Here is an 11,551-nt window from a genome sequence, read left to right as displayed (position 1 = left end):
GCCATACCTTATATATGTGTGTTACCATTAGCATTCATTTTGTTGGTGTATGATTGTATTGTGATGAATTAAAGTTTACAAACAAGTAGAATTAGAGGATTTTTTAGAAGTATTGGTTTGGTTCAAAATAGTTTGGATGTTGTGATGAATATCACTCTCTTACCAAACAGGATGGTTTTACAAAATTAATTACTGTATACACACACTCAAAGTGCCCGGTGTTACTCAACGGATGAGGTACCAAGATGATGACACCCTCCAATTTAGCCAAATATGTTATATATCAGTATGGCCGTTTTTTGAAAAGGAACACTGAAGGGAAATAAAGCTTGTTTTGTTTATGAAATTTGAGCAGTTCTTTATGGCTATGGTGTAGATTTTGTATCAAAATAGATTTAGCATATGAGTATATTACAGGATGAAGTGCTGCACAAAACTGCGAAATGTATCCCAGTTTGATCTAAGAGGTTATCACTCTCAACCTTTTAACCTTTTTCCCCCCACATTTTCCAGTTTATGCTATTCAGTTATGTGTATTACAGTATATGATTGTTTTTACCCACCTCTGCAGATGTGTTATTATTATTATTATTATTATTATTATTATTATTATTATTATTATTTCTAAGAGAGCTAAGCAGGTTAAGCAGCACAACACAGCACAACAAAACATAAACATTAGGCTTGTCATGTAAGACAGGGACCAATTGTTTTAGCTTACTTAATACATTTAACACAACTCTATGAACTCAGTCAATAGTTGTACTGTTCATCTACTTAAGCACTCGAACATGTAATTTCCTTTCCCGTAATGCCTTTGGAAGAATGCATTGATATTTTTTCTGTTTCTTGAATTGGTTGAAGTAAAATCATATCTAAACCTGGCACTTTTCTCTAGTACATTTATAATTCTTATGTGGGTGATAACTGTTTGTAAAATATGTACTGTAAATTGAAAATGAAATGTTTTGAAAACAACAAAGGGCCAGGTGCAGTGGATATATGAACCCATTCCCCGGAAACCTCGCTGTAAGTGGTGCCTCAGGGACTATAGCAGGGGTGAGAGGGAGTCACCTGAAGGCCATGTTGCTGTTTGCAACACAGCTTTAACGAGTGCCACTATTCCCAGCTGTGTGTGGCATCTGAATGGATGAAGACTTCTTTTCTGTGGTGGTGGTAGTGGGCACAAAAGCATGACAAAGAGGATTCTGGGAAATGCAGTGAAAGACAGAAGGCTTTCCCGCTTGTTGCTTCCTGAGCCCTTTTGCCACCATCTATGGCCTATTTCCATCAGAGACATTGGTTCAATTTTAACATTTAGATCTGAACATGGAAAGGATTCAATTCTGGAAGAAATAAATTGAGCATACCCAAATCTGATGTCATATTTTGGACATTTATGGAAAAGCTGTGTAGTCAGACCTGTGTCGTCAGCGAAGATGCCTGTAAATCTTACCTGATAGGATGCAACTGTATACAATACACAATGGGTTAGTGCAGCATATTCCACCTGGGTGACTCTTTTTTATGTACTTTTCTGTGGATTCTGCCCTTTTTGCCTATAGTTCTTGGTATTTCTAATGGATCAACGTTATTGATGTCTACAATTTTGACATGAAAATTGTTATAGTCAGATATGTAAAATCAGAATTAATGACAAGGACATATTTTCTATATAGGATTATTTAAAAAAAATCTTATGAATTGAGCATTCAGTAATGAAAATTATTGTTATAATAATGTTTTATGATACATTGATGATGTCCAACAGCACATTCATTAAACGGTCAAAAATGGCACAAACATGCACTGATGAAATAAAGCATACTGAATTACTTGTGCTTGTTTAGGTGTATTCTGATATATGGTTCAGTTTTCACAATGCAAATATCTGACTTTTTCAGTGCATTCAGTTTTTTTAGGCAATTTGCCGTCTATGTCATGTGAGGATTCTGGGGAACATTCTGTATGGCTCTTTCTCTGTGACTCAGGCCCTATTTCCACAGTGCGTTGTGAATGCACATCTATGAGTAGCATCTAGCCTACAGGCATCCTTATTTGGAAGCTTTTTTATTTCATTTTTTTAAAATATATTTCAGGTCACATTTCTTGTGAATGTTCTCTCTAATAATGATCACCTGCGCTCCAATCTGAGTTATATGCCATGCATGCTTAAACCTAGATAAATGTCAATAATCAGTTCCAGAAATATGGATTCAGCCACTCAAGGTTCATGTAGGAAATGTTTCTCTCACAGAATTATTAGGTTGCATTGGAAAGACACATAGAAAAGTAAACAACAATAGTTAGGAATACTTTCTAAGTCTTCATAAACTGTTAGGAGACACCCACCTAGAAAACCCACCTCAGACAACCCCCCCCCCCCCCCCCAGAACTGGGTCATTACTCATCTGCTAAGATAACAGTGTCTACATGCCTATAATGTATCAATTTGTGCAATTGAACTCCAGGCACAAATCTAATGGAGGATGTACAGTAGTTGTGTAGTAGCACCATACAGGTGTGTCCCATATGAGAAATGAAGAGACTATTTAGGCCTTTCGCCACTGACCCTTTTGTCATTTTAGACAATCAGATGAAGGATATTTTACATTTGAATTCACATGTAATCCGATAGTATTTAAAATTTAAATAATTAGAAAAAAACTCTGGAACATCCCTCCCCCACCCTCTCATGGGAGAGGGAGCTTGGAGGAGAGGTCAAATATGAATAATGAATGTTATAACCCCCAGGGGAAAAATCTATATTATTTATTTATTTGCCCACACATTATTTAATGTTTTTGTGTGGTTATCAAGGATGTACTGTATATCTCAGAACAAAAAACATAGACCATGTTCAAACAAACAAATCTATCATCATATTTTAGAAAGACTTCATGTCAGTGTATAAAATTCCAGAAATGTCTCCTGTGTTTTTAAAATATGTTCCATCCTGTTGGACCTATGAGCAGTGCAAGAGTTTCCACTGTCCATTTCAAGTATTCAACACCTGAGTTTTATTGTTGGGTACAGCACCATGAGAAGAACAGGAGTGGGCATCTGTCAGGCGGATGCCAGAACAAAGTTTTCTTTATGACCATGACTATTTCCTCTATTTTCCATGATGAGGCATTGACATTGGCATGTTAATTATTTAACAGAGCAGGGGCTTAAGTATTGATTAATTAAAAGGTGCCCTTATGAAGTCACAACTTTTTTTGTCAACAGCATTCCTCTTAGTAATTACACATATCTAATTTAGAATAGATTCTACATATCCATTCATTACTTAGGCTACTGATGATGACATACCTAGCATTGGTGTGATGGGTTAGTGTGTGTGTGTGTATGTGTGTGTGTGTGTGTGTGTGTGTGTGTGTGTGTGTGTGTGTGTGTGTGTGTGTGTGTGTATGTGTGTGTGTGTGTGTGTGTGTGTGTATATGTGTGCCATTCCGTGCCATTCCAGGGCCTTCTCCCAGTGAACTAGACTGACAATCAAACACTCCTCGGAAAGTCGGAAAGGGCAGTGTTCCAGACTGACCTCCTCATGCTTTTCCAACACCACAGCATACTGCCCGCAGACACAGACATAGGATGCCAGACACACACACTGCAAAGGAAAATCCTAATATTTATAGGGACGCTCTGTCCTTCTGCCCAGACCCTGACTCTGCTCCTAAACAAAACCCGGCTGACGGAGACGAAGAGAACGGCACGAGGAAGGCCTCTCCCGCCTCCTCTTCCTCCCCTGTCTCCCAGACCGGCTCCCTCCACCTCTTACATGCATGTTGACCAGAGTATAAATACTTGTGGTTGAGGAGACTCAGTGGCGAGCTGCTGTTTAGAAACAAGACGAGAGGCGTTCTGTAACCCAGTGAAGTCTGTGGGTAAACTGAAGAGCTCCATTCAATTGCTTTGTTGAGGTGGTCAGAACCAACTGAGAGCTGTTTGTTTTACATCAGTATGGAGCTAGCTTCCAAACAACAGTCAACCCATCTGCTTTGGAAGACATGTGTCTTTATCCTACTGCTGGGGGGCTATGGCCTGACCCAAGCATCCGTCTATCACAAATCAGGTAAGACTCTAGCTTCCATTGCTCCTGCATCTATATTATTCTCAAACCTGTTCTAGACATGTGACTGCTAATGTGAATGGCTAAGTTATGGGCAGGGAAGCAATTGCACATCACTAGGCAAATCCATCCCTCCGGTTACGAGCCTGTAGATGCCCTTTCCATCCTTTGCACGTTTCTAGGAACATACCCCCTCAGTCAGCAGGTTTTGGGTGTCTTGCGCACAGATCGGTGTCTTTAACAGAACTTTAACCTCACTGCTCTACATCATCTCAACATGTCAGCAAAGGCCACCAGTGTGGTGGTATCAGTGCAGGTTACAAATCATATCAGTGAGGTAGATTTAGCAATGGGATTGAGGTATTTAGGTTATTTTTGTTCTTATAAACATTGATTTATAGTCTGGTTGAGTTTAATTCCATGCACCAATCAAGCTAGTAGAGTTTATGGTTACTCTCCTTGGTATGCTGGCTCCATTCATTAATATACAAATTAGCCCTAACTAAATCAGTATTGTGATGTTGCAAACGAGATGTTATACAGATGAACATAGACTTCTACTGGGTACAATCCACCCCCGAGGAAGTGGGGGTGGAGATGAAGGTTTAAATATTCAGCTCTGTTCTTTGCAAACATTTTGCTACATTTTTAACTTGAATATATTCTATTTAGCTATATGATAGTTTATCTCAACAACTGTCTCATCCTAGTCCTCCGATTTTATCTGTTCTCTGGTCCTACTGTCATTCTGTAGTTGAACATTTGATGTTTCTCTTTTTGCCTGACAGGTATTTGCACATACCAAGATCAGCACTTTAAACCAGGGGAGACCTTCTACAAAACCTGTGACAAGTGCTACTGCCATCATTTTGGTTTCTTTTGCTATCCGTGAGTAAGAGAATGCAACTGTCAATACTCACATAACTGTGGAACAGTTGTGTACTCCTTGTACATGCCTGCAACATCTGCAAACTCCTCACACATGATTGGTCACAGTAGTCACAACATTCACCTGCACTGATCCATCCAGCAACTATTCTTAATGGTGCCAATAAAGCTATAGAAGTCAACGCTTAAGAGTTCTGTGCATTGAAGAGCTGTCCATCCTTCTCTCCTCTAGACCAAAGAAACCCACCTCCTGGCCTAAGAAATGTGAACGAATCCCAACAGAATGTGGCTATCGGGTGGTTTACCGTGACAATCCTGAGATGGAATGCCGGGCCTACAGCTGGATCGGCTGATGGATTAGAACACTTGACTGTAGTGATCAACATTTAGTCACTACTAGTATTACTTTTAATACTATGATCAGTATTTTTTCTATTTTTTCTATTTTTACTTTCATCTGTATGCTGAATGTCTGTGGGCAACTAATTGTATATTTTGGTGCGAAGCAAACTGCTTGTACAGTCTGAAATAGAACAGAACTGAGATGTCTTCAAAGCTGTTCCTTAAAAGTTTCCTCATTACTGATTACTGGTCAGTTAGCTGAACAGTTTTTGTTTCTGCCTCATAGACTAGTACAGTAAAGTAATGAGAAGGAGTTTGAATCTGGGCCATTCAATTGATCTTGTATGAAATCTAGAATTCTCAAAGTTTGTGAAGATGGCTATTTTGATGGCATAATTTGCTCCACCGATTTCAAAGAGATACTATTGAGTTTGGGATTTCAAATTAGTGTGGAAGTTACGCCGGTTTTATCTAGACCATTTGTAATATTTTGTATTGATTCTTTTGATACCACATGCTAATTATCATTAAGAAAACAGGTTCATAATGTGGATAAATAACTCTATTTTGTACACCAAGCCTTATTGAGAATTTTGATTTTATTGAAACATATTCACATAAACTATATGTGCAGTAGATAGGACTGAATGTAAGAGTTACAGTACACAATAATTTATCTCAGGACCTTCGTTGAAGGGAGCACCATTAAACAGAAAAGGGTTTAAATACAGCAAAGAGCTGGAGGGAGGTAAGAAGAAAGAGCTCTGGGCTACACTACGGTGATTCACTCACTCACTCTATTTGCATCCACCCTGAGGAATTCTCAGTTATTTTTGTCACACATGCATACACACAGGCGCGCCCGCACAGACAGACAGACAGAGAGACAAACATGCACACATACACACACACACACCGCACACACACACAAACACACACACACACGCACGCACGCACGCACGCACGCACGCACGCACGCACGCACGCACGCACACACGCACACACACACACAATAATCTTTCATGAACATGTGCAATTAAAAATTCAAGTTTAAAACATGTAAAAGCACAGCAATAACTTGTGAAGGTCGTTCTTGTAGTTCACTCATTGGTGCCCAGTGAAATGTCTCATACTGTGTGCAGGTCTCCATATGTTCGGGTGTAAAAAAAAAGCTGTAGAAAGTTCCGTCTGGGTGCTGGGCGCTGTGAGACAGCGGGGCCTGTGCCAGGCCCTAATGTCAGCAGCTGAGCCAAGGATGTCTGAGACATTGAGCGGCAGTGGTCCGTCGCTCTGGCAGGAAGTCTAACATACGCAGCAGGAAGTCAGCAAAGAGAGACGCCTCCCTCAGGGGGAAGTGGTATTTCTCCACCAGCACCTCGTACAAGCTCCACGGCCGCAGAACAGCGATCCGACGCAGGTCACCTACACGTCCACGCACACACACACAAAAGAAAATAGGTGGTGTAGAAAATAAAAGGGATTTTAAAAACATGTTACTTTTAACCCGACTGAACAGAAGAATGTATAATAATTAGACTTAATAACAAACATTAGTGATAATAACCGTAGAATAAGCATTAACCTGTGTATAAGACCTTACATTTTCAGATGTGTGTGCATAATTGTCATAAAAGTGTCATCAGTGTAAATGAAGTAAGAAAGCTCACCTCTGTTATTGAAGTACTCAAAGGAATATTTCCCAGATAGTGCAATTGCAGGAGGGATCTTGCCCAGAAGTTCAATGATGTGAGCAATATGATCTAAAACAAATACAATACATTACATACACTCAAGTGCAATCTGTAAGAATTGAAAGAGAATTCACTTCACATGTCTTACCTTCTTCAAGTGAAAAGCTCTTCCCTGCTTTGGGCTCAAACAGCGAGTCACCAGTTACAAGCTCAAAAGCCTAAAATAAAATATAATTTTTTATGTCAAAGTGTACTGTACTCTCAAACACACTCCACATACCACATATCAGTGTCATGTACAATAATGCTCGGAACATTCTAGCAGTGACACACAGGCCTACCATACAGGCCACACTCCAGATGTCCGCAGGTGTCCCATAATCACAGCCCAGCAGAACCTCCAGGGAGCGGTACTGTCGGGTTTGGATCTCCTCGCAAAAGTGCTTGTACTGAAAAAGGAAGATCGTCTTTTAAAGTCAGAGAATATGAAAGCAAACCAACACTGTGTGGCTGTGGTGAGGGTTGCTTACCACCCAACATGAGCTGCCCAAGTCTGCTATCTTTACTGTGATTTTATCGAGGTTGAATTTCTCTGTGGACAACAAATCATTACATCATTTTAGGCCTATATACCGCTAACAATATAATAGCAATCTAGGGCCATTATATTTTTTTCATCATGTTGATCATGACTCAATCAATACCTGTAGTATTCGCCACGGGAGCCACATAGCCCAGAAACTTGTGTGAGGCGCCCTCTGCTGGGCACACATGGGACTGCGACTCCAAGCACAGCAGGATGTTCTCAGGCTTGATGTCCGTGTGGATGATTTTACAGTGTGTGTGCATGTAGTCCAGACCCTCCAGAACCTATAGAACCACAGTTGCTTACTCCACACTCTGTGACTCATTGTGAGCTCGACCAAAGTGAAGAGGTAGTATGGCTCCCACTCCTACCTGTGTGATGACCCGTTTGACACAGCTTAAGGAGAGACCAGGGTTGCCCATACACACTTGCCAGCAACGAAGGTCTGGCCCCAGTAGTTCCAGTACAAGGCAAATGTCTTAAGGGGATGTTAAGGTATAGCTAATATGAAATTGGGTTCATGTCCTACAAAGTGAGTCATCACAGAGCCACAAGTCACCACATAGTGCCCAGTGAGATTAAGGTTAAGGGTCTAGTGCCCAGTGAGATTAAGGTGAAGGGTCTAGTGCCCAGTGAGATTAAGGTTAAGGGTCTAGTGCCCAGTGAGATTAAGGTGAAGGGTCTAGTGCCCAGTGAGATTAAGGTGAAGGGTCTAGTGCCCAGTGAGATTAAGGTGAAGGGTCTAGTGCCCAGTGAGATTAAAATTAAGGGTCTAGTGCCCAGTGAGATTAAGATTAAGGGTTGGTGAGGATACGGATTCCGTTCTTCCCTGCCACCTTGAACTCATCTAGTAACTGAACAATGTGCTTGCTCATTTGGTGGCGAGCAGTTGGACCGCTGGCCTGTCAAAGGAAAAGAAAGGAGGACAATTAAACAGGGACAGAGAACAAGAAAAAGGTCTATGTCTGGAAGTATAGACAGAGAGAGAGATTAGAGAGAGAGAGAGAGAGAGAGAGAGAGAGAGACTCACACAGCGTAGCAGGGTTAGCTCATCCTGACCCGCTTGGGTGAAGCCTGTGCCACTCTTCAGCACTTTCACTGCAACACGCCTCCCTGACCTGAGCATCACAAACACACAGAGTCAACACACACACACACCAGGTCTGCACTCCTGCGCTGGACAAGCACAAAGGATCTATGGGGATCTGCTACCTGAGATCAGGACAAGCACAAAGGAAAGGATCTACGAGGATCTGCTACCTGATATCAGGACAAGCACAAAGGAAAGGATCTACGAGGATCTGCTACCTGAGATCATGGCAGAGCCATACAGTAGAGAAGAAGCCCCAGCCCAGTTTGGACACCACTTGATATCTTTTGTTGAAAATGTCTCCTATTTGAACTTGGTGATAGCCACCTGTATGGACGTACACAATGCATAATGTATATTATGTGTCAATCAAAACATATATCATCAGTGGGATGTAAATACCCTAATCCTTTAATGGCCACACTTTTGCTATATAATGCTAATGCTTATGTTAGAGAATATGTTTAAGATTTCTTCAGGCATTCATTGTAATCCATAGAATAAAATATCCATCAGAGTTATTTTCATATGCTATGTACAGTAGGCTATTCATTCTTTTCCAGGTAGACTGGAAATAAAAGACTACATAGAGTACATAGTAGGAGGGTAGTTATTTGCAGCTTTGGTCATGTTGACAGATGGTGTGTGTTGTGGTGTGTTGATGACAGGCAATACAGGTAAGGGCTGACCGTAGCAGTACTCGCCGGGATCCTCACGATCCACGGGCCCTCTTGGCTCCAGAGGCCCCAGATGATTCAACTGAGCCAGCGCTGGGATCTTTTCAGCCTGGGCTCTGGATTACACACACACACACACACACACACACACACACACACACACACACACACACACACACACATACACACACACACACACACGCACCCACACACACACACACACACACACACACACACACACACACATACAGAGGACTTAGAGGGGATACTCCTATGCATCTGCTTATGGTGAAGATTATGTTTGTTATGTAATAGATGACATTCTTGAAAAATAGTTGGCAACAGACAGCCAACATAAACACACAAATCAGCCTCATGTTGACAACTTGTGCATTACTGTGCAGGTATTTTGGGTGTTCACACATCTGCCACAGTCCCAGTGTATTGTCCAGTAAGAGAACGATGTGTGGGTGTGTGGGGCTACCTCACTAGTGTGGAGTTATTAAGAGCAGTCTGTGCAGGACTACTTTTAGACATTCCCCTGTTTCCCAGCGAGCGGAGCGGAGGCAGTAGGAACTGCAGGCCAGCATACCTCACCAGCCAGCGTCACAGCAGAGGCCCTGACCTGCCAACCTGTTCCCTCTGCACCGCAGTAAAATTAGAATGTAGACAGTCACAAGTATGAGTGCTACCCACCTGCGCCACTGCTGTCCATGTCAGTTAGATTACTCTAATTCAGATTACTGACTGTGGACTTAATCCATGGCAGTTTAGTGTAAACTGGATTGATGCATTTCCATTCTATTCAGTTCTGTCATCTAATTTTAGGCTATGCAAAGGAGATTCAATCTGTTAAAAAAAAAAAACCCTGATTATTCATGATAATTTTTATCTTTTTTATCTTTTGTTTTATCTAATGAATCGCAACATCTTCAAAGTCAACTGTACATGATAGCTAATAGTGTAACTGAGACTACTGATTATACCTGATACTGTAAGTGAGAGTACTATGTAACTGAGACATACTCGACAGTGTACTGACTAAATGTGGATTTTTTTTATCATGTGCAGAACGGTGCAGCAACCCACAGATTTACGCGTAGTGTCTTTTGCAAGTAATCTTCACATTAAGGTCTTTATTTTGTCATCTATATGGCACAAGAAGCTAGATGTGAATGGTGTGTACCTGTAGGAACAGCTACACAATCACTTCTTTTATTCAAACCTCCTTCTAAATAAATAATGCTTACATGACAGCTCTGGGACCGCAGAAGCAGTCAAAAACCAAAAACAACATACAGTATAAAGCACATCCAGGGCTATGCATATTACATGCATTTCAGGACTGCCTGCTTCACTGTAGAACAAGGTAGTGTGCAAATGCATGAGTCACATTGTATGCTTAACATCTAAAAGAATGTCACATTTTGACCGTTATGCATATTCTCATATTCTCAAACAGAGACTTACGGCAAGTGAGGTAGATGGAGCTCTGTGCCTGTGGACATTCTTGCGACAGTAACGCTCGCTCGTAAAGCTGGGCTCTGACTGTGGCCCTGGAAAAAAGACAGGCTTTACAGCTGAGCAGGGAAATCCCCACCCACCACCACCACCATCTCTCTATCTCTCTCTCTCTCTCTCTTTCTCTCTCTCTCTCTTCATGTCATAGATCCTGTGTTGGTTGGCCTCAGTGTGTGTGTGTGTGTGTGTGTGTGAGGTGGCGTGTGAAGTCATGTGTGTGAAGTGCTGCTTTCACTGCCGGCCCCTCACAGCTGTGGGTATTTTAAGGGGAGAAGTGTGTGACAGATGGCTGAGGCCGGCCGGCCGGCCGCTCTCAGCACAGCGACGAGGACACACTGCAGCACGGCACACCGCCGCCCGAAGCTCGCTCTTTTCACCGGCCGAGGGAGGCTCGCTCTTTTCATCGGCTGCCCGCCACACAGCTAATACCATAATAAGTCATGGACACAAGGGCAGGGCTGATGACATCACATGCATTTTGACAGGACATAAGACTCACAAATGTGTGCTTTGTGACTCAGAAATACATTATAGCAGCTGGATAGAACTGCAATAGTATATCCAGTAATAGTAATGCGTGTTTTTGTAAATATTTAAAATATTAAATTAAGTCCATAATTTGATGCATTAGCCAGTGCAAGTGCACGCTAAAAGGAATGCACATTTGAGACAAAACAATGT

General features: G+C 41.6%; 1 protein-coding gene across 1 annotated transcript; it reads right to left on the bottom strand.

The window, feature by feature from the left end:
- Positions 1 to 6,301: 6,301 nt before the first annotated feature.
- LOC143114521 (SRSF protein kinase 3) lies at positions 6,302 to 10,944 on the bottom strand. The gene is made up of 12 exons (XM_076276179.1): positions 10,820 to 10,944; positions 9,362 to 9,465; positions 8,891 to 8,999; positions 8,613 to 8,700; positions 8,397 to 8,484; positions 7,954 to 8,060; positions 7,701 to 7,866; positions 7,527 to 7,588; positions 7,338 to 7,445; positions 7,145 to 7,214; positions 6,973 to 7,065; positions 6,302 to 6,727 (listed from the first exon to the last, which is right to left on the bottom strand). Exons 1-12 carry the CDS (start codon positions 10,855 to 10,857, stop codon positions 6,543 to 6,545), a joined length of 1,218 nt encoding a protein of 405 aa, XP_076132294.1. The 5' UTR covers positions 10,858 to 10,944; the 3' UTR covers positions 6,302 to 6,542.
- Between the last annotated feature and the right edge of the window lie 607 nt (positions 10,945 to 11,551).

Source organism: Alosa pseudoharengus, unplaced genomic scaffold, assembly GCF_046254945.1.
Source record: "Alosa pseudoharengus isolate Yale_2024_CS ecotype anadromous, Long Island Sound unplaced genomic scaffold, YU_APseudo_1.1 YU_APseudo_1.1_scf_9, whole genome shotgun sequence".
NCBI classification, from domain to species: Eukaryota; Metazoa; Chordata; class Actinopteri; order Clupeiformes; family Clupeidae; genus Alosa; species Alosa pseudoharengus.
Note: the sequence above shows the minus strand (reverse complement) of the source record. Positions and strands in the feature narration are given on the sequence as shown.

What these genes read in the sequence shown, in the direction of transcription:
- LOC143114521 (XM_076276179.1), bottom strand. Translation starts at nt 10,857, where the DNA reads ATGTCCACAGGCACAGAGCTCCATCTACCTCACTTGCC. An exon ending in TCCCGTGGCGAATACTACAG is followed by an intron (nt 7,589 to 7,700) that starts GTATTGATTGAG and finishes TGTTGTCCACAG; the next exon opens with AGAAATTCAACCTCGATAAA. An exon ending in GAGCTTTTCACTTGAAGAAG is followed by an intron (nt 7,066 to 7,144) that starts GTAAGACATGTG and finishes TATTTGTTTTAG; the next exon opens with ATCATATTGCTCACATCATT.